This window comes from Crocodylus porosus, unplaced genomic scaffold, assembly GCF_001723895.1.
Source record: "Crocodylus porosus isolate Cpor-Errol unplaced genomic scaffold, CroPor_comp1, whole genome shotgun sequence".
NCBI classification, from domain to species: Eukaryota; Metazoa; Chordata; order Crocodylia; family Crocodylidae; genus Crocodylus; species Crocodylus porosus.
Genome location: NW_017728948.1, coordinates 13,105,744 through 13,128,516, shown reverse-complemented (window position 1 = coordinate 13,128,516; position 22,773 = coordinate 13,105,744). Strand labels below are relative to the sequence as shown.

The 22,773-nt window shown below is 42.1% G+C and overlaps 1 protein-coding gene across 2 annotated transcripts; it reads right to left on the bottom strand.

The window, feature by feature from the left end:
• Positions 1-256: 256 nt before the first annotated feature.
• TACC3 (transforming acidic coiled-coil containing protein 3) lies at positions 257-20,787 on the bottom strand. 2 transcript variants are annotated; one of them, XM_019553346.1, is made up of 15 exons: positions 20,605-20,787; positions 20,338-20,483; positions 15,260-16,315; positions 13,452-13,530; positions 12,707-12,896; positions 11,149-11,201; positions 10,240-10,367; positions 10,030-10,144; positions 8,797-8,952; positions 7,812-7,888; positions 7,685-7,728; positions 4,351-4,511; positions 2,598-2,704; positions 1,820-1,940; positions 257-439 (listed from the first exon to the last, which is right to left on the bottom strand). In XM_019553346.1, exons 1-15 carry the CDS (start codon positions 20,764-20,766, stop codon positions 371-373), a joined length of 2,664 nt encoding a protein of 887 aa, XP_019408891.1. In that variant the 5' UTR covers positions 20,767-20,787; the 3' UTR covers positions 257-370. The 2 variants fall into 2 exon arrangements, with proteins under 2 accessions (XP_019408891.1, XP_019408892.1); XM_019553347.1 differs by lacking the exons at positions 20,338-20,483; positions 20,605-20,787 and adding an exon at positions 17,189-17,254.
• Positions 20,788-22,773: the final 1,986 nt, after the last annotated feature.

The following is a 22,773-nucleotide window of genomic DNA, read 5'->3' as shown; positions in this document are numbered from 1 at the left end:
TGTGAGAGGAGTAAGTAGGTGTTGGGAGATAAACGGAAGCTCAGGCTCGTCTCTGCCTGGGTGTTCCCACATCCCCACTGCCAGGTCTTTCTGCCAGGATTTAAGCACTAATACGTGAATTAGTTTTTGAAATAACATGTCACTCAATTCACAGAAGTTATGGAGGGCTATTTCGAGTCTAAAAAGGTTGAAAACCACTGGCTTAGATCCTGCTTAATTCTTATAAAAACTAAGGAAGGAACAAATGCAAGTGAAAATTATTTTTATTTTCTACACACAATTAAAAAAAAAAAATCACTGAACATACAAAGAAAGAAGACAGAAAAGAGAAACTGAAAGTGACTAGACATATGTACAAAAAACAGTTCAGCTATTCAAGTCTTTCCATCTTTAAAATCAAGTCATCACAGATTTTTGTTAGCTCCTCATTTTCTTTCGCCTGGTAAAAGACAAAAAAAAAAGTTAACGAGTCACGACCTCCTAAAACACATGACTGCAGTCACCAGAGTCAGAAATCAGTCGGCACTACCTTGAGGAGATGTTCCATTGTAAATGCTGGTGAATTGTAGGACTCTTTTATAGCAGATAAAAACAGGCCTCTCTCAAGAAAAACTTCTTTGGGCTTCTTCACATTTTGAAGTGAACAAACACATATTTCTTTAACCTCTAGGCAATGTTTGAAATGTATATTCTAGTCTTTCTGGGCAGGACAGCATACCTGGAAAGTCTCTGCTACTACTTCCAAATTCTTCTTCCTGCTGCTTATTTTTAAAAGTTCCCCAAGCGGCAGACCCATTTCAGTAACTGCAGTAGGAACAATGTTGAATCTCAATGCTGTCATTCTGTTAGAGCAGTGGGGGCAAACCTTTTCGGCAAGGAGCACCACCAATTAAGCCTCACCTCTCCCTCCCCAAGGACCACTCCAATTTCCTTCCTCTGCCCAATCCACCACTCTGCTCCGCCTCAACTGCTACTCTGTGGTATCTCTAGCTAGTACTTGTAGCCATAAATGGGAAGAGGCTGCACAATTTAGAAGTGAATTTGGGGAAGATGGGCTGAGTATGGGACTTTTCTCCAAAAGAAAAAAAATGCCTTTGAATTGGTAGTATCACAGAAGAAAAAGTTGCAACTCTGCACTTAACTCTCATTACAGGGCTATTGTAAAGAGGAAAACTAATGCTAAGCACTGCTCCTGCTGCCTCATGACAGGGAAAGTCTTTATATGAACAACTAAAGAACCCCTTAATGAGCCAGACTGATAAGACAACATGACTTACATACAAGGATGAAATCCTAGAGTCACAAAGTAATACGTTTATTATACAAAGCTATTAAGGAAAGAAAAAGACTAATCAATAAACGTTACTGTTCATGGTTTACAGGTGTCCATTTAGGAAGCTGATTCTATTACCTTGACAATATATTTAAAACTGGTAAATTAAATTTATATTTGTTATTCAAAGCAAGTTAGGAAGTTGCCCCCTGAGATTCGATCTAGATGTTTTGCTGCAGTTTAAACCCATACATTTTGGTCCTGCTTCTAGGATGGGAAAATAGGATTTCTTCACTGCCTTCTTTTGGACTGTCTCTAGTTTCTTTGTACACAAAATACATGCTGTTATGCCAGCTGAGTGGTATCAGCACTTCCAATATGTTGCATACAACACTTCCATTGATGCAATTTTTTTTAAATGGTATCATATTATTGACTTGCATTGAGTTTGTGGCCTGCTGTCACCCGTGTCCATTTTTAACGCTGCTACTGCTAAGAAAATGAATCTGCCATTCCATATGTATATAGCAAAATACTTAAACTAACCTTTTGTTCGAGGCTCCTCTCTAAAGACTGGACCTTCATTTGTTCTTTGCGCAAACTGGCTTGCAGTGCTAATGTCTCCGATTTGGCTTTGCTTCGTACCTGGGCAATCTCTTCATTTGCTCTGGAATGAAAACAACTGGGGTTTAAAATGAGACTTCAAACTAACTGGTCAAAGTGCTAAAATCAGGTTAAATATGTTTTTTGGACTTTAAAAATAGTTTAACTTCTGGGAACTAGAGTGTGAAATCATAACCCTGGTAGAGATTTATTTCAGTAGAGACAGATTCACCCTGTATATCACGCTGTTTAAGTGCATATCTCAGGTCTATACCCTTTGTGTGGAATATGCACTTATTCAAGCAATGCATGTAAACTGGAGGTACAAGCTGGACTGTCTTCCCCCTACCTTATTAACTTAGTTACCTTGCTTCTGAGAGCACTTTAGGTCTCTAATAGCAGCCTTAAAAGTGACAGGAGTTACTAATTTCAAGGCTGCTTTAGAAGATTTATAACAGACATATTCTAGTCAGTTTAATCAATTATACAGTAAAACTGAGTATAATTCTTTTGTGAAGTACACAGCAAGATTAAAGCATTCCTATGCAGTTAAGCATTTCATCAATACAACTGGAATACAGATAACAGACATTTGTTACAATGAAAATAGCAAATAAAAAATGGGCATTTTGTGGTTAAATTACTATAATTTCACTGATATATGCATACAGTAAATAAACCACAAGTTCTCTCTGATAGTGCCTTATAATTCCATACTCACTGGCATAGCTTTTCTTCAGCGTGTTTCTTCAGTGCTTGGTATCTCTGCTCTTCTTTTTTAATCCTTGCAAGGTAATCTTCAGCACATTTTTTCAGAGCCTCTTCATTCTAATCCAATAAAAGTTCAGTTAATAGCTTCTTAGGCACGGGTACATAGCTTCAAAGTGTGAGGTCTGCATTTGCAGTTATTCTACCTATATGAGGACCCTTCATGTCACACATGTTTAAAACCAGATATTAAAATCCCTTGCTGGATCACATATTGGTTAGTGGTAGCAACGGGGAATGAGTTCTCTTGCTTTTGGACTTATTTATCATTGCCAGCATCTCAGAACCATTTTCATAAGAGCTTGTTTCTTTAGGAAGGTAATGACAAAAATAAAGGTGTCCCTGTACAGTTTTTCTTTCCTTATATCAATACAGGAGTTGGGGAGTAGCTAGATCCAGGCTCTCTCAGGAAGCATGCAAGCCCACAAGAAATTCAGACTAATGAATCATATTTTTTACTACAAGCATTAAATATTGCAGTGCGGCAGAAGCTACTAAATCAAAACAGGAAGGCTGGGGAGGAGAGACAAGTAAGTGCCCCACTATCCAAAACAGAACCTAGCAGAGATCTCTGTGAAGAGTCACCAGACCTCCCACATCCCCTTTTGGCAGTGAATGAACCACCCCAGTTCCTGGATGCATTCTGATAAACACTGCTACAGAAATACGAGTAAATAGGCAGGAAGAAGTCCTTTCTTGGATTCAGACCCTAAATGACCAAGCCAGTTTCAAGTTTGAATTAGAGGAAACAAGCAAAGATATGCAAGTTTTGAACCAATATTGTACACTAGAAACTCTGGCACCAAGTCACTCCTTCAAATACACTGGAATAGGTAGCTCACTTGAACCTGAAGCCAATATAATCTAGTAAGAGGACACCCTGTGCACTATTTTCTGCCCAAGCCACACTGATTAAGGAGACAACTTCCGCTAGTCATTCTGATACAAATTTTAAGACAAGCAGCCAAACATGAAGTATGGAGTACCTCCAGTTAGCAAGGTGCAATAAAGTTTACTTTAAAAGGGATGTGGATAGCATCGAGAGGGTCCAGAGGAGGCCACTCACATGATCAAGGGCCAGCAGGGTAGGCCCTATGAGAAGAGGCTATGGGACCTGAACCTGTTCACCCTCCACAAAGAAGGCTGAGAGGGGATCTGGTGGCTGTCTATAAACTTCCCAAGGGAGACCAGAAGGCAGTGAAAGAGTCCCTGTTCCCTTAAGCACTACTGGGAGTAATGAGGAATAACAGCCATAAGTTGACAGAGTAGATTCAGGCTAGATATCAGGAGGCACAACTTCACAGTCAGGGTGGCTAGGATCTGGAATCAACTTCCAAGGGAAGTGATGCTCACCCCTACCCTGGGGGTCTTCAAAACGAGGCTAGACAATCACCTAGCCAGGGTCGTTTGACCAGAGCATCCTTTCCTGCCCATGGCAGGGGGTCGGACTTGATGATCTGCTCAGGTCCGTTCCGACCCTACCAACTACAAAACCATGAAACCACTTCACAGCTAATGTTGGAGATCTTTCAGATATATTAGCTAGACTTCCCCTACAATTGGTAACAACTACCCAACATTCACAGCCAAAAGCCTGACTCTCCAAGGTATCTTAGAATTCTGCCATTTTTCCCAGGCTAGGCCTAGACAGAGACCTAGTCTCACTTTCTTGCAATTACCGTATCCGCATCTTATCATTATCTTACTTTGTGATAACCTTCCAGTGCCTCTTTCTGTTTTTCAAATCGCTTGAAGAGATCGGAGAAAGATTTCTCCATAGAGTTCAGGTCACACACAACTTGCTGTTTCTCCTCCAGCACCTTCTGGATTTCCTTCCTTGAAATCTCTTTCTGCTTTTGAGCATCCTCTGAAACAGAAATACAGGAAAGGTTGCCCTTTAAATTCTTCTCATCCTCTTTAATAAAAATTAACATACAAGTAGAATGTCCCTGTTCGGGCAACAAAGGAGTCAAGGGCCAGATTGAGAGGACAGGCAGATTAGGAGGGAGTCAATCTTTATTTACTCACAAAATATGTTAGACAGTGGAACCAGGCATGTCTATAATCAAGGCATTTACTAATTTGAGTGCAAAACTGAATGGATTTAACTATAAAAATCAGTTACTCTCATTCTACTGTAGTGGTGGTCCAATGCTACATGTTAAATTTTACCATTTTGACACCCAGATGTGGTAGTAAGGGCAGGAGCCATGTGCTGCTTCAACAGATGCATGAAAGTGCTGATAAATCAGAGGCAAGGGGAGGGGCGAGGAGACAGCCAGCCTGATGCTGGTATGCCAAGTACTAGGAGCGCACCGATAAAGATTTTTAGTCCATACCAATGGCCAATTATTAACCAGCCACATCAGCTGATACCAATCCAAATGCCAACATGCAGCCTGGCAGCTTGAAGAGCAGCATTTGACCAGGAAGTCCACAGAGGGGGAAGGGGCAAGGAGGCAGATCAAAGCCCCTGTAGTAAGGGAGGCAGTGGGGCTGGAGCAGGCACTGCCCAGCCAGGGAGGATCATAGTGTTCGATGAAGCCACAGGTGGCTCATCCAGGGGGCAGGGAAGGGGGCTCCCACTGCTGTACGCACCCTCAGGGAGGCACGAGTGGGTACATGCCCCCTGGATTTGTGCACAAAGCAAGGGCAGGCTACCCACTGCAGCCTCTTCTCAGGGGAGGGGGTGGTCTGGGGCTGTGTTTGGGGCAGCAGGGGCGGAGTGGGCAGCGGCAACACTGGGAAAATTGCAGGTGTCCCAGTGCTACCACTACAGGGGGCCTGCAGCCACCCCGTAGCCCCACTCCCAGCACCGCTGCTGCCCACCCCTCCCCTCCCAAGCGCAGACCCAGGCCAGCACCCCTGCTGGGAAGAGGCTGACACAGCCTCCGACCCCTCGCCCACACACAAATCCAGGGGGCACATGCCCCTCATGCCTCCTCCAGGGGTGTGCACAGCAGCGGCAGTCCTCTCACCCCTGCTTCCCAGATGAGCCACCTGCAGCTCCATCCTGAACACTGTCCCACCCCACCCCCGTGGGGCAGTGCCTGCTCCTGCCCCACTCCTACCTTCACTGTGGGGGCCTTGATCTGCATCCCCCCCCCACACACCCTTTCCTTCCCCCCACACAGCCCCAGCAGGGGGCTGCCCTCCAAGCTGCCGGGCTGCATTCCCACCATGTGCTTGCTGCAGCTGTGCACATGCACACAGCATTTATCAATGACATTAATCAGCCCAAAAAAGCTGATGGCCAATAATGTCAGTTTTCCTTTTATTTGTGCTAATACAAGATGGACTGATATATCAGCATACCTCAATGAAGTACATTCTCAATAAGGTTTTGAAACAGTGGCTAACCTGTTTAGGCTCAAAGCATTGCATGTTAGATTTAGCTCAAAACAACCCTTGGAAAATACCAAGTTTTAGCTTTCATTAATTTTTTTTTTTAAACTACAAAAAAAACAGCAATGGTGCTGTTACAAAGAACTCCAGAAGACCACAACAGGTCAGAACCGTTTTCACATTATGGATTCTGGTTTGAATTCTCTGGGTTTATCTTGTGAACTATGTGTAGATGGTTGCACACCCAACAGTGTTAATGATGCACAGCACCCCTAAAAGGGATCTCACAGCACCCCATATTGGCATACTCCAGGAATCACTGCTTTGAAATGTTTACCTGAATACTATGCCACATTGTTAAGCTTCCCTTTAAAGGAGCCGGAAAGGCAGCTACAGCTTTGCAACATGTCTTTCTTAAGAATTTAAGGTCTGATCCTAATAGGAATTTAAAGCACCACTAAAATTTTGGTGCCTTGCCCCCAGCAAATTATCACAACAGACAGGATTAGGCCATCAAGTTTATTATAGAGCAAGCAGAGAGACCTGGGAGCCTTGCAACAGAACCTAGAGCACCTTGTACTTCAGCTAGCCAGCAGCAGACACTATACCTCAGTTTCAGCGGACAAATCAGGACTGTGAAGGAGGTTGCTTCCTTCATGTCAAGATCCAGATGACTCAGGATGCTACCCTGCCAGCAGCAGTAAGTGTTAGCAGTCCTGGCAACGTGGACAAGAACCCAGGAGTCTCCTCTCCCAGAAGGCCTCAACTGGGCTACAATGTCACACTGCTGCTTGCTGGCTCCCTGGACTATTAATGCTTTAGAGTTTGTTTTTTTAAAAAATTCAGTTTATCCAAATAAGGATGCTGTCATGCTTGCCTGCTCTCCTACTGACCCCACAAATTAACACTTGGCTGGCTGGTTTCAACACAAGGGCACTCTTTGGAGAAATTAGTTTGAATTACATCAGTCAGAAGCAGCCCTAAAAAACACATGGCCTTCTAGAAGGACTCCTACCACTAAGGTACTGGAGAAAAGTTGGGAATCCCCACCACCATTTTGTACTGAGGCTCATGTATTTGTCAGCTAGATGAATGTAGACATCAGCCACTAAACATGGCCTGTTCCTGCCTAAGGAACTGGAAACCTATATATGGGGCATGCTCAGAAACAATCCAGATAGGCCACCTTGAAACATATCTAAATGGGAGTGGGAGGTGTTGAACCTTATTTTCAAGACAGGTAATAAGCACTGAATCAGTTTTGTGGCATGGCTGATTAAAATAGCATTTTTTCACCTAAATAGAAGTTTGAAGCTTAAATTCTGCCTCAGTGCATACAAGGTCAATTAGACCCGACAGAGCAATGCAGGGCAGGCATAAAGGACAGAGGTAGCACAGGGAAAGCCACAATAGCCACCTGCTGCTCCCCTCCCTTCCCCCAATATTTGACTCTAAAACAAAGGTCCCTCCCCTTCCTTCCCCAAATAATGAATGTGGTGGGGAACTCATCTTATATTTGAGTAAATATAGTTTTTATTCAATTCATACACCACCTCTCCCAAAAAAAGCTCAGGGCAGCTTACAATAAGGAAACCTTATAACTTAAACAAACACCTAAAAATATGTACTTAATGGTGTCCCTTATGTAGAAACCAGGGCCTCTCTCTGTCAATGATAGGTAAGAAGTATACTTACCCAGCATTTGAGTTATTGTCCCTTCAAACTCTGCAACAATTTTTCTAAAAAAGAATGTTGAGAATAAAATGAGAAAAAAATTCAACTGAAGGAAATAAACCAAGCTGGACTATTAGCAGGCACTTACCCCATTTCTAGGTATTCCAAGTGGAGTATATTGTGTTTCTTCTTCCACTCAAGAATTTCCATCTGCTTATCGAGAACCTAAAATAAAACAGTCTTTGGTTTCTTTTACAGGAATCAATACAAACATAAGACCTTTGAAACAGAAATGAAAGATAAAATTGACAGATCTTGACAGAAGGCAATGTTTATCAGAATGACTTGGTCCCTTTGAGACCACCAGGAGTAGGCTTCCTCAAAAGGGCAAAAACTTTACTAAGTTTTTGGAAAGAGACCATCTGGCCTAGCTGTAAAAAACACAGGGTTCAGTTTTACCCAACCTAGTGTGACCACAGGATTTGCCAGAAGCACATTCACTCTTACTTGTTCCACTTCTAAGCAGTCTTTACTTGGAAGCATTTCCTGAGTATATAGCCTAGATCTTTCCTATGTCAGGTCATTGTTCCTTGCCCCATATCAGAAGATGATGGTGAAGCAAGATCCTCATGAAACAAATAATATGGGGAAGGGGTAGCCAAAAATAGGTAGCAAGTCAATGAAGGGCAGAGACAGTCCAGATGCACTCACTCACTGTCATTACAAGAGCCAGGGGAGAATCCAATGAACAGGAAAGTCAGTAAAAAAAATTTAGACCTGAGAGTTTCTTTTACACAACAAAGTGTGTAAGCATGTCTGTGTAGGTAGCTGGCCTGTATCAGATACAGAACTTGGCCAGCGTGTGCAGCTAAACAATACTTGAGTAGAGAACTTTTAGGAGGCAAGAGAGGTGTGACAAGTTCTTGTTTATTAAAATTCTCCTTTTAAATTAGAGTTAACCAACAAGTTCTCTCACAAGTCATCAAATAATGAAATGTGTTCCAAGAGTAAGTGCTCAGATATTGGGAGTGGATCTACTCTTCTTCAGAGCTTAAGTGGAATAGGGTTTTATTCTCTGTAACAGAGAGCTATGGTACCCTTAAATGCTTATTCCCTATTTAAGAATGTCATACCTCTTGTTTAACCACTTCAACTGCTGCATCCAGGTCTTTTTGGCTATATTTCAGCACATCTATAATAGCATCAACTGGAGTGTTTGCAGGTGCAGCAAAAGGAGCAAGTTGTGAAACATTACTGTCTGGGATATCCAGAGTTAGAAGAACTGCATCCTGCATAAAGAGAGCAAAAAAGAGTTTAAGTGACTAATACAGCTACTTTGTATAGGTCATTCAGATTTTTAAAGATACCAACTTAACTTAAAAGTAATTTCAAAAGAAAAAAGAAAAATTTATTTGTCTAACTTGATTAATCATTTTTCTAGTTTAGCAATTATGTTGCAGAACTGCTATGGTAAAATATGCTGCATTTTGGTCTTCGTCTAATCACACACAACAGCTACCCTTGGCAAATTGAATAGAGTGCAAGGACAAAAGAGGTGTACACCAATCTGAACTCTTACAAAGGTGATTAAATATAAAAAGGTAGCATTTGGCACAGATGATATGGACTTTATTTTAGAAGTAGAGGTTCTGCCCCTCCCCCCCCCAAAAAAAGTTACTACTAAAATGGGAGCCTATGCTACCTTTAGGGTCTGAAAGACAGTATGTAAATTGAAAACTATGCCGGTTTGCAATAGGATTCCAAAAGGGGTGGAAAACAGATCTTGAGCATGTGATTGTATTTGCCTCAGCGGAAGCTGTTCATCATACAGAAGCGGCAGTCTAACAATACCACCATCTAACATTGCAATGTCTCTAAATAAGGCTTCCTTTGAACTGTTTTGACATCGAGAATTACATTCACTTAATGTTGCACCTACGTTAATGACTTGATTACCAAATATTGAAGCAGCATTCCAGGTATGATTGCTTGTTGTTTATAAGCATACTACTTTCATTTGAAGCCCATGCAGAGATTCACACACCTAGATTCTTATGGACTTTTGTAAAAGGAATCAATACCTAAAGACTGAATAGGTTTCTGTAGTTTTACAGCTCAGAGGCAGAGGTGTACTAAGCTATCTGACATCTCTGGACACTACTAGTCTGTTAGTCTCATGATCTACCAACTGTACCCATGCACATCTGGTTTGAAGGTGCTGGTGTTACAGTTGGAAATACCCTGACCCACAGCAGTTCAAAAATGCAGAATAGACAAGAGGTTGATAAACTCTGTCTAATCCTCCCATTGCAGATGTCCCTCCAGAAACCCAAACAAGCAGCTTCAAACACTTCAGTTGTTCTTACTGGAGCTGTGAAAGTTCCCAGAAGATCCAGTCCTTTAGGTTTCTCTTCATTTTGAAAAGATTCAATTAAAGGCGTTATGGTTTCTCCAGGAAGTTCACTTAGTTCAACAATAGGCCTGAAACAAGTAGACAGACAATTTAAAAAAAAAAGAGACAACAGAAAACTCAGAACAGAGTTTAGGCAATTTACTTTGGTTTAGTCTATACATACCCACTTTGAAGTGGTGCATTTATTAAGTTTCTTTCATTGGTACCAGGAACCAGCTTTTTGGGGCTGTCTCTTAGCAGGGGGTCAAATTTCAAATACAGTGACTGTTTCCTCAAAGCAGACTCTTTGAACTGCAACGAAATAGTGAGATAGGTCAGCCACCACAGAACTCAAAGCCCTCTGCTCTCTCTTGTGTAAGAGCAACCTTACACAAATGTTTTGCTACCACCTTATCACTGGTCTGCAACAGCAACATGAAATGGAAAAGTTAGTTTTATTTGCATTCATGTGTCAACCTCAGCCTTGATTAACTGCCAACAATGACAGCCATCATGGTAGGATTACCAGGACTTGTCTTAACCCACTGCCTCAACTTAGCCATTACATGGTATGTTCATGTCTACTACTGGCTGGATCAGATTCAAATTTGTAGCCTAGTAGGAAAAGGGTTCTCTGGAGTTTGCCTACAGAGTAGGGTTTCCAGTTCACAGGAAGTTTCGCTTTATTGAAATTTGCCCCAAACATACTGACAATTTTTTTCAGGAATAAGGCGCCCCTGGCAAGTGTGCATTAAAATGGACATTTGTCCACCTCATCACTGCTAGTGCATGGTCATCTCCAGCCTGTAGCCACTGGACTTTGCATGTGGAGTGAGGCAGACGAGTACTCCTTATTTCAGGCAGACCAAGTCTAGTAATGTGGAAGGCCTGGCTTACAAGAGATGTTCCAAAGCCCTGCATATATCAAGGGACAGACCAAGAAACCAGACAAATTGTTAGAATAGCACCTAAAACTAAGACAATTGAAACCTGAAATGTTTGCAAGACATCTCAGGTTTGACAGACCTTATTATTCTCTCCCTGTCCCTCCCTCCCAACTCAGGAAGCCCAACAGTTTAAGCACCATACTTACAGAAGAAGTTCCAAACTGTTCCAGGTAGTCTATTTCTATGCTTGCTCCTAAAACTAGGAAGTTAAAAAGGAAATTACTAATACAGTGAAGATATAAACATTGCAGTACTGTTGTTATGCACACTATCAACAAAGCTTCAGAAATTACACCAAAAGGAAACTGATAAAATCCCTGTCCATCGGTTCCTGTTAAAGAGGTTAAGTTGTAGCAGAAAGACAACTGAATTTCAGCCTGGATAGGGAAAAAAAACAAGGAAAAAACCTCTCTCTACTGTCAAATACATGTAGTTATTCAAGAACTTTTATGTTCATTTGAAAAATTAGTTAGCCTACTTTAAGCTGTGAAGCATGCTCAGGTGGACACTGCTCTTGTACAAATGTTATTTTTAGCATATTGCAAATTGACATAGTTAAATGATAAGCAGCCAGATACTATGTCAAGTTAGCATAGTCATTTTCCAATATACCAGCTTCACTTTGGTATTAAGATGTTTTAGTGACAGAAAACAGTAAGCTCATTTGGTCACACTTACACAAAAAAAACACAACAGGCAGTCATCTAGACTGCAACTAAACGTGATCTTTTGAGCACTACACAGTATATTTTTTCAAATTACAATCCCATACCCAGACTGTATTTAATAAGAAAGGGCAGAAAAACTGCATCTGTATCACTATAGCTGTATGTCTGCATTTGAGTAGCCCTAAGACTATTATTAAGTGCTTTTATTAATTGAATGTGAACACATGTGCTTTTGTAATGCTGCAACCTGCCAATGAAACCCATTTAAAAAAAAAGGATTTTCACTCCACAGATGGTATTGCTTGGACTATATCTAAATTTATTTCTGGTTACTTAAGTCAAGTCTACATCAATGCAGGGTCACTGTTGAGATCAGGGACCTAAATTAAAAGTGAGCCATCTTCCCTGTCTGTACCATACCGAAAAGACGTGTGCACTGTGCTTCTCGTTTCTTGAGCACAGCTTTTAGAAGCCTCCACAGAGCCCTTTTAGGAAACTGTTCTATGGACATTTTGTTTCGGTTAATGGACAGTGTTGAAAAGAGTAGAAGCAAAAGGGCTAGAAGTTAGGAAGGAGTTGTGGAATTGCTGTTTGCAGACACTGTTGGCTTCAAATCCAATCGTTTCCAAAAACAAACTAGTTTTGGGTACTTCCCCTTCTTCTAGTACCCACCATGTAATTACTGTGGCTTTATAGTCATTTGCCTCCACCCTACCCCAACTGCCACGACAACCTTTTTAAAAAAAAGCAAAGAAAGCTACTGTGTGGTACAAGTGAATGAAGGAACCTTATTAACTGTTCACGGAAACAGACCACGAAGCAGGTTTTCCAATGTACAGTACAGTTCAAGTGCAGTTTTTTCCTCCCTGTAAATATCTCTTGTGTTCAATCATGTGTTTGACTTTAGAGGAGTGTCACTTTAAAAACAAACAGGATAAGATGTAGAGAATTAAAATTAGTAACCAAATATGTTCCCGTAATAAACGGAAACATGCCTTTAAGTTTGTCTCAGCAATTAAGGAGAAACTGCTCTTACCTTCTGAAGAAGGTCTGAAGTACTCTTCAGCTTCAGGGCCAGCAGTCTGGTCATTTAAGTCTACTGCTATTTCAGTTGTCTTGCTACTGGATTCAAGTTCTTCATCAGCTACCAAGGATTTTCCACTACCAGTTAAAGCAGCAGGGACATCAACTGGTGAGCTATTCAGTGGGCTTGTACTTGTTTTTTCCTTCAGGAAGAGGGGGAAGAGACTTTTTAGATCTAATGTCCCTCTGAGTGTTCCATAATCACCCTTAAGGACAGAAGTACTGGTCAGGTTGGTTTGTTACCAAAATAGACCCCAGAGTCCATCAGGACAAAAGACTTCTAGTGGCTCCAGGATGCAGTTCAACACAGGATATGTAAATCCTCATTACAGATAAGAATGACATATGCAAGATCCCATCCTCAATTAAAAATTTTCAGGGCTGTATACTTTACACTCCTGGCTGACGAGATGTTCCACAACATCAATTTGGTCACTTTATTCACAATGTAGTACAATTAGAGAGTCCAATCCCTCTTTTCAAAGGAGAGACTGTTCATTATATTTCAGGAAAAACAAGCGTCTAGGCTTCTGAAATCTCAGCCTGTGGAAACTATATGGCATGCATATAGCATACCATATCAGGGAGGAAGGAGGAGAGGAAGGGGAATAAGAATTTCACTGAAAAACAGAGCAGTTTTCTATTTAATAGCATACAGTTTTAACCAAGATCTGGCTAATCTTGAGTTTATACATTACCACAGCTAGTTCTCCTGAGGACTCTACTTCTGCTTGATCCATAGGCTTGTCTTCAGCTACAATCTGCTTAATCACTTCCCTGAAGACAGACAGATGGATAAAATCAACCACAGCCGACTCACTCACATATAGGATTTGCATAGCCCCAGGTATCACTTCAGCACAGAAACCTTGTCTGAGACTGCACTAGGCCATCACTAACACCAGAGCCCCCACAAGGGATGACAAGATCGAATGGTCACAAACTCCACTGTGACCAGTTCAGGCTGGACATAAGAAAGAACTTCTTCACTGTCCAAGCCCCCAAGGTCTGGAATAGGCTGCCATCTGAGATGGTTCAAGCACCCACTCTGAACGCCTTCAAAACACATTTGGATGCTTATCTTGTTGAGATCCTATGATCCCTGCTGACTTCCTGCCCCTGGGGCAGGGGGCTGGACTCAATGATCCCTTCCAGCCCAAATGTCTATGAAATCTATGAAACAACATTACTCCGGTCAAATGAAAAACGTGATGTTTAAAATATGGTCTGCAGTTAAGACACAGTAAATTTATACCTCCAATCTTTTCTGCCAAATCTGAAATACATAAAGGCACCATAGAATGGCCTACCATTCCACTTTCCTCAGCAGTTCAGTACATTCGATTCCTCCCCTGCAACTGAACCCTTATGGGAACTTTTCTACCCCCACCCATGCCCTCCCTTCACCACTCCAAAAATTGGAAAACTTGACTACTAACATTGGACTATGTTCTAGAAACAGTCCGTAAAGCCTCCTTATAAGAGATGTGAATTGACCAACTGAAGAGTTAAGAAATTCCTCAAGGATTGAGCCCAGGATAGCAAACATATTTCTGTCAAATGAATATATCTAGAAAGAGATTCTACACTGGACAAGCAGCCAATGTGTCCAGCAGTAAAGTTGCTGGCATTTGAGTAATTAAAACTGTTCTTCCACCCTAAAATGAACTGGGGCAGAGAAAAGCTTGCATCTCCTCATTATGTGATTCTAGATCTATGGAGAACATTTATCCTGACAAAAGTATTCAGAACCAAAATTTGTAGGGCCTACGCATAGTTCAGTGGCTCCCAACCCATGGCTTGCAGGCATATTCCCCTGATGTTATTGTGGCAAAGGAAATTTTAAAGAGTTAAAGCAAAAGTTGATGGGGCAACTTGAAGGCAAAACATGTACGTGCAGCATATCCATTGCCCAGTCTGTAAGCTGCAAGACAGCAACACTTAGAGAATGTTGCTGTAGAGGGTCTTAAATTGCCCCCACACCCCGAAGCTAGCACTTGGCTTGTATCCGTAGAAAGGGAAGTTAGTTACAAGAGACAACTGAGGATTTTTCCCCCTAGGACTGTACAACAGAAAAGCTATCCATTAATAGCAAAATGCAGAAACCAACCACTATTTAGTGAATACCCACTAAGCTTCAGAACTTGCCATTGAGATAAAGTAATAAATATCTGTTTCATTTCCCTTTATGCTTTATATCAGAGAAGTAGAGGCAGTCAGAAAAGGAGAACAAACAGAGACACTTGTCTATCATCTTTCCTTCTCCTTTGCCTTTCTCTTAGTTGACTGATGGCAAAGAAGAGTCAAGATGTCAAGTCTAGCAATTTAGGAACCTGTAGATTGATACCAACCCTCAGAGCAGCACCAGCTGTGAAAGCAAGGGATTACAAGTCAGCTACTAGCTACTTGCCTAGGACACTAAATTGATACATTTAAAGTCACCTGCCCACCAAAAAAGAGGGCATGAGACAGCTCTATAGAGTTCAAGTATGCAGATTTTACTTACTGACTTGCAGACCCATTTTTCTCGGCTGTCTTGTTATCACCTAATCTGTCTTTCTGCTCTGCAGGAGGAAGTTCTCTTTCAGGAAAGGCATGATCTTCTTCCTCTGGCAGGTTAGCTTTTTCTGTGCTGGGGCACTTGGGTGAGCCACACACTTTGGAACCGCCTCCAAAAGGGTTAAAGTTGGGATCATCTAGCTTGTCCCAGTCAAAGGTATAAGATGCTTTGGGAACCAGAATTTCCTCGTCTGTTTTACTTTGGCTTTTTGCTTCAGAGCTTTCTGATGTTTTTCCTTTGATTCCCACCACTTTTTTGAGCGGAGGTTTAATTCCAGATTTCTTGCCTAGTTTCTTAGGAGGTGGCTTTTTACTAACCACATTATCAAAATCAAATTCCAATTTGATGGATTCTGCCTTGCCAATACTAGGTTCTTCCACAGGTTTTGATTCTTTTGCTGAAATTGCTCCTGCTGCTGGAGAATTCTGAAGCTCTGAACTCTCAGTTTTTAAAGGATTTATGATGTCAGTGCTGTTTGGATTGAAGTTGTAGGACACTTCTGCAGGTGGTAGAATATTTTTTAGCTGCATCAATGTCTCAGAAGGATCAGTCTGGTTGTTTTCACTAGAAGCAAGCTTTGTATCCAGCTCAGAGTCATAAGGAATCACCTTAGGCTCATCACCCAACACCAGAGAAACTGTCTCTTTTTCCATACAGCTTGTAGTGTCTTCATTTAGCCTTGAAGGCTCTGGCACAGCAGCAGTTAGTGAGGAAGTAAAAACCGCATCATCCAGTGACAGTGAATTGCTATCATTTTCCTCACAGGTTTTTTCAGTGCTGGTAGATACCTGAACGGGAGACTTAATGCTCTCTGGAAACTTCTGCAACTGAGCAGAACTCTGGAATGGGTTGATGTTGTCCAGGTTATCGAAGTCAATGTTGTACGAACCTTGGCTTTTCACTGGCATTTCATCATCTGGATAAGGAGCAAAGCTGGCCTTCTCTTGCATTTGCGTATCCACTCTTGTAGATCCTGCCTCAGCTTCAGTTACTTGTTGACTTCTGCAGCAGAAAAACTCAGCATTAAAATTTATGATACAGTTATAGTAAAGACACCATTTTAAAAAAATTGCCCCAAATTTCTTTGCTTTTGTATCACATGGCAACATATCTGTTGCTATAAATGCATTATGGAAAAGCTGACAAGACTGGCTGAAAAGGGCATTTGGTTAATATCCATAAACTCAGTTTCTATGCAAGTACAAATTACCACAAATCCTTCCCCCTTTGTGGGATGCACTACCAGGTACAAACTTTTAAAAAAGCCTGCATATAGACTTAATAGGTACTGCAGTACTTACAAGCCAATTGGTGTTAACAAACTCCTATATTCCAGCAGTTTGTGGTGCACCTTCCTGGAAAATGATTCATACAGAAGTGTAGAGTTGTGAACATTAGTGTACTGTATCTAATTATAACATGACTCATTCATGCTCTGCTCTGTCTGATCATTGTGCTTTGGTTGAATTTCAAAGACTGGATTTTAATAGTTTAGAATAACAGAGCAGAAGAGCAAAGTTGAAGGCAAAGAGAAAAACCTTGAGATTACTGGACAAGAAGGCTGGCTTCTCTAAGCAAGCAAACAGATCACAGAAGCATTCTGTGTACCCATTACAAATTCTAAAATTATGTTCTCCATGTTAAGAGTTTCCCCAAACCTAAGTTCAGACTATAGAGAGTTAAGACATTACTTCCTGAAACAGGATTTCCTCCCATTGTTGTGTCCCTTTTGAATGGGTTGCAAGAATAATTATTTCTATGTATGGCATTCAAGCATCATATACAGCAGTATATGACCAGAAGAAGAACAAGATCATTAAAATGCTAGTTTGAAACAACTGAAAGTAATGATAGAGTCCACTAACATCTCCTCACCCTGTTCGGAAGTCTCTTCTCCCTTGAAGTTCAGACCGGAGACTTGTCTAAGCAGTTAAGGCCCCTCCCATCCTCCTTCGGTATTTAACCCAATAAATGCCTGCTACAAAGCTAGACAATATAAAGCATTATTTATTTATTTTATGACTCTGTAGTACTTCCTTTTTCTTAGTTCTAGGATAAATCACTGTATTAAATAGTGCTGTAATATACGGCTCATTCTGACAATGGGAAAGGAGAGAGAACATGTAAAAGGGCAATCTCTCCTGAACTGCTGTTACACTTGCCTTCGGTTACGACTGTACCCTACAATCAGTAGCTGCTTATTACTACAAAAAGTTCCTTGACCTAAGAGCAGGTGTCAGAAACCCACACTTTTAAGACGTCTGGCTTAGTTCAGCTGCCATAGAAGTAATGACTTAGTTACAACTGTTCACACCTGAAGATTTAGATCTAAATGCTGTCAAACCCACAGGGGCTACATGGGTAAAAAAAAAAAAACCCACCACCAAACTTTTCCTGCTGCTCAAAGATTGTTCAGTTCTTTTGCATTCAGTTTGACAACAAATTTCTACCAATCTTTGTTTTCAGATAACTGTATACATGAGCGGTACTGAAGACTCGATCATTCCTGTACTGAAAAAAACAAACAAACCCCATAGCCGAAGGGCTTGTCTTCACTGTAGCATCAGCTCAAGTTACATCCTCAGCATCCTTCCTTGTTAGACTACTACTCCACACACACCTCTAACCCCATTGTATAGTATCTTCTCTTAAACTCCAGATGACCAGGCCTTCTGGGGGTATGTGTTGAAGTCTGAGCACTGCTGAAACGGAGTTAGCAATTTCCTGGAGATGCAGTTCTGCACTAATAATCTACTCATTGTGTCCTACCAGAATGTTTTGAACCTCAGCCACTCTCACCCAAAATATTCATACACTACACTAGCTTAAGTTAAGAAAGCAACCTGAGGAGCACTGACTGATATTAAATAAAGGAACATTTAAGCTCACCAGACTTGGACAGTCAGATTCATAGAAGTAGGGTCGGAAGGGACCTTGCAGATCATCAGGTCCGACCCCTGCCCTGGGCAGGAGAGAAAACCGGGCTAAAATGACTCCAGCCAGGTAGACATCAAGCTTCCTCTTAAAGACCCCCAGAGTAGGAGCCATCACCACTTCTCTTGGAAGTTGGTTCCGGATCCTAGCCGCCCTGACTGTGAAGTAGTGCCTTCGGACATCTAGTCTAAATCTACTCTCCAACAACTTGTGGCCATTATTCCTTGTCACCACGGCGGGCGCAAGGGGGAACAAGGTCTCTCCCAAACCCTGCTGGTCCCCCCTAGTGAGTTTATAGACAGCCACCAGGTTCCCCCTCAGCCTTCTCTTGCAAAGGCTGACCAGGTTAAGGTCCTGTAGCCTCTCTTCGTTGGGTCTGCCCTGCTGTCCCCGGATCATGCAGGTGGCCCTCCTCTGGACCCTCTCAGCGCTGTCCACATCCCTCCTGAAGTGCAACGCCCAGAACTGAACACAGTACTCTAGCTGCAGCCTGACCAGCGTTGCATAGAGGGGGAGGATCACCTCCTTGGCCCTGCTTGAGATGCATCTGTGGATGCACAACAAGGTATAGTTAGCCCTACTGACTGTGACCTTGCCTTGCTGGCCCATGTTCATCTTGCAGTCAATAATGACTCCAAGATCTCTTTCTGCCACCATGCTCTCGAGAAGAGAGCTTCCTAGCTTATAAGTGTGCTGCTGGTTACTACTGCCCAAGTGCAGCACCCTGCACTTGTCACTATTGAAACCCATCCTATTTTTGTTAGCCCACCCCTGTAACCTGTCCAGGTCCTGCTGTAATCTGTCCTTCCCTACTAGCGTGCCCACCTCACCCCAAATCTTGGTATCATCACCAAATTTAAACAGGCTACTTCTCACCACATTGTCCAAGTCACTAATAAAGAAACTGAACAGTGCGGGCCCAAGGATCGAGCCCTGGGGACTCGACTGCCCACTTCCCTCCAGGTCAAAAAAGACCTGTCCACCACTACCCTCTGAGTGCAACCCTTCAGCCAATTTGCAATCCATCCAACTGTGTAGGCATCAATGCCACAGTCACCTAGTTTTTTTTAAATGAGAATGGGATGGGAGACAGCGTCAAAGTCCTTGCTGAAGTCCCGAAAGACTACATCCACCGTGACACCTGTGTCCAATGCTTTTGTGACTTGACCATAGAAAGCAATCAGGTTGGTCTGACATGACCTGCCCCTAATGAAACCGTGCTGGGTGCCCTTGAGCATCATCCCTGCTGCTGGCCCATCACAGATGTGCTCTTTGATAATCTTCTCAAAGAGTTTCCCCAGTCAAACTTCTGTTAGCCACCCGATGAACTGTTTTTGATCTCAGGGATGTCAAATCACACCCCATGGTCCAGATCTGGTCTTGGCTTTCGGGCTACTTCCAGACTGAATCCACTGGGTAAGCAGCCTCAGTGTGAGAGGGGCCGTGTCAGCACAGCCCTCACTCTCCTTCCTGCCACCAAAAGCCATGTCCAAGAGGTCCCCAAGATTGTGGTGGATCCTGACCTCTGCAAGCCATGCTCCCAAATTCCCTAGCTCATGGGTGCTCTGTTGAGACCCCTGGTCTAGAACTTTCAGACTAATGTCGTAAATTCCTATTTCTATTACAATCTTTAAAGCCCCAAGGAAAACAACAAACAAAAAAATCCCAAGCGTACCCACAGAAACGCAAAGCTTAATATTACATGTCTGCATTTGGTGCCTTTGTGAACTCAAGATGCTTAAGAAAAAAACAATGTTCTGTCTACTTCCGTGGCAGTAAGGAAGCATTAATTATTTCACACTAGGTAAACTGAGGCAGGGAGAGGTCAAGTGATTCATTTAGCATCACTAGCTGCTAGACATTGAACCCAGAAGTTGGAATGTTGCTTCACTTTATTTGTTTCCAGCATCTCTTGATGTCAAGTGTGGAAGCTCCTCTGCTTACATTTAACTACAGCATGGGGTTACCCTTAGACAATTTAGAACAAGTTATGCAAGAGCTGATTTAGGCAGCTTCCTAATGGGAGACAGCCATCCTTTATACATACTGATCACCCCCAGATAACCTCAGAGATAATCTGCACTACTCACTCAACAGTGCTGATTGCAGCTAGATGAAAATCCCCTATAACTCCTGCACAGTCCTTGAGAATGAGAGTGGTCTCTGGTTTGTCTGCCATGGTAGGACTCAGGATTCTGTGAGTCTGAGGATCCCGAAGAGGAGTGTGAAAAGTTACCTTTGAGGACAAAATTAAAAAAAAAAAAAAAAAAGAAATTCGAATATTCTGCAACTCCAAGATACCACACACCAGGCGAGTAAGATCACAGAAAGAAGCCAGAGTAACCACACATACGTACCTTCATAGATTTTACAACATTTTTTGGTGGCAGATTTTCTTTCTGTGATGGACGAAGAATAGAAGGTCTCCCTGTAAGGTCTGGTGGTGCGAAAAGGAAGGCACCGCTTTCTGCTGTTAGTTCATCACTGATGTTTTCAACATTTAAATTCTGCAGACTCATTCTAAGGAGTAGGGAAAAAAAAACCTATTTAGGAAGCCATGTAAATGACAGGGTGTGGTCAGACAGCTGCATTTCCAGATAGTTGGACTCTAAAAACAGCCAGCCAGCCACACTCTGGAGAAGCAAGACTAGAACAGCCATCGAACCTGGGTTTTACCATCATTCAAAATCCAGGTGAGGCTGCTTTCCAGTATACTATAGGATGTCATTATTACTGCATTACCACAGCCCCTCTGCTTTTCACAGTACTCAAGAGAATTCACTGTGCATAATATACTTCCACGATTAACAAGAATCCTGTGATCAGCTTGTCCAGCCTGTAAACCACAACATGGTAATAGCAGTTCCTTCCCAACTTCCTCCTCTCCACACAACAAAAAAAAGCATTACGTAGTCATCTAGCAGCCATATGACATTACGACTAAGCACAGGCACGGTGAGTGAGCAGAATGACTGCAAAGTTTCTGTATGCTACTCATGTTATGAGCTTATACAAGTGCAAAATAGAGGGAGCTCTTTGATACTCTTATTGAGCAGAGTCCTTAATATCAGTTTAGGGAAGTGGTACTGAACACATGCAGGTTTTCACTGCTTTCAGTAATGCTAGTTATTAAACCCAAAAGATTCACTCCAGTTACGCACATATGACTGTATGCTCCGATTTTGAATATCATTTTGGCATAAGAAACAGATAAAAATCAATGAACTTCCTTACAGTATTACCTTTTTAAAAGAAACCTACTACATACATCCCTCTACCATGGAAATGTTTTATTAGTGTTTTAAAAATCAAAGTAATCATTTCTAGTACACTGACTTTTACAACTTGTTCCAAGGGTAAGACTGAGGGAAACTACTTTAGAGCAAAGAGAAAGCAAGCCTTAAACAACATCCTTTACAAGCGACTGTGTGGCAGGCATTAAGACTGTCTATTGCTGGACTAAAGTGAGGCGTTATGGTGAAATCTAGAAGATTTTGGATAGATCCAATATGAGAAATTTACGGGGACGGAGGCAAGTGAGGTAGATTTCCTGGCTAGCATGAGTTGATCTATTGGAACGGCACGGGACAAAAAAAAATCTCCCTAGTAAGTATTCTGATAAAATGCTTTTTAACCCTAATTACCAAATAGGTACAGTCATTATATTAGATGGCAAAGTTGCAATGCTTATTAAAGTTGGTATTTTATAGGAAGCATAGAAAATTAGGGTTGGAAGGGACCTCAGGTGGTCATCTAGTCCAACCTCTGCTCAAAGCAGGACCATCCCAACTAGATCAACCCACCAAGGCTTTGTCTAGCTGGGTCTTAAAAACCTCCACGGACGGAGATTCCCACACCTCTCTGGGTAACCTGTGCCAGCGTTTTACTACCCTCCTAGTGATAAAATTCTTCCTACTATCTAACCTAAACCTTCCTTTCTCCAACTTCTGTCATCTGCCACCACGGAGAACAGTCCAGCTCCATCCTCTTTTAAACTGCCCTCCAGGTAGTTAAAGTCTGGAATTAAATCCCCACCTCAGTCTTCTCTTCTCTAAACTAAATAAGCCCAGTTCCCTCAGCATGTCCTCATAAGTCATGTGGCCTATCCCACTCACCACTTTTGTAGCCCTTCACCAGACTCCTTGGTTGCATTTTGAATCATTAAAATAACAGTTTCATTGCTATTGGCCTTTCAATTTTCCAGAGGAAGTCTAGCTGAATTACAGACATGGTCAATGGAATTCCAGCAGCGCTGAAGATAGCAAATTGCTTTAATTCAACATTTGAGTAAGATTTTACCTGTATACATTAGATAATGGCTGTAAGTGTTATTCTATGGTCTATTTATACAGTTATATATAACTACCCCAGCCTCTGACACAGATCTTTGAAAACTCCTGGCGCTCTGACACAGATCTTTGAAAACTCCTGGCGCTCTGACACAGATCTTTGAAAACTCCTGGCGCTCTGGTGTAGTGCCCGAAGACTGGAAGAAGGCCAATGTGGTGCTGATCTTCAAGAAAGGG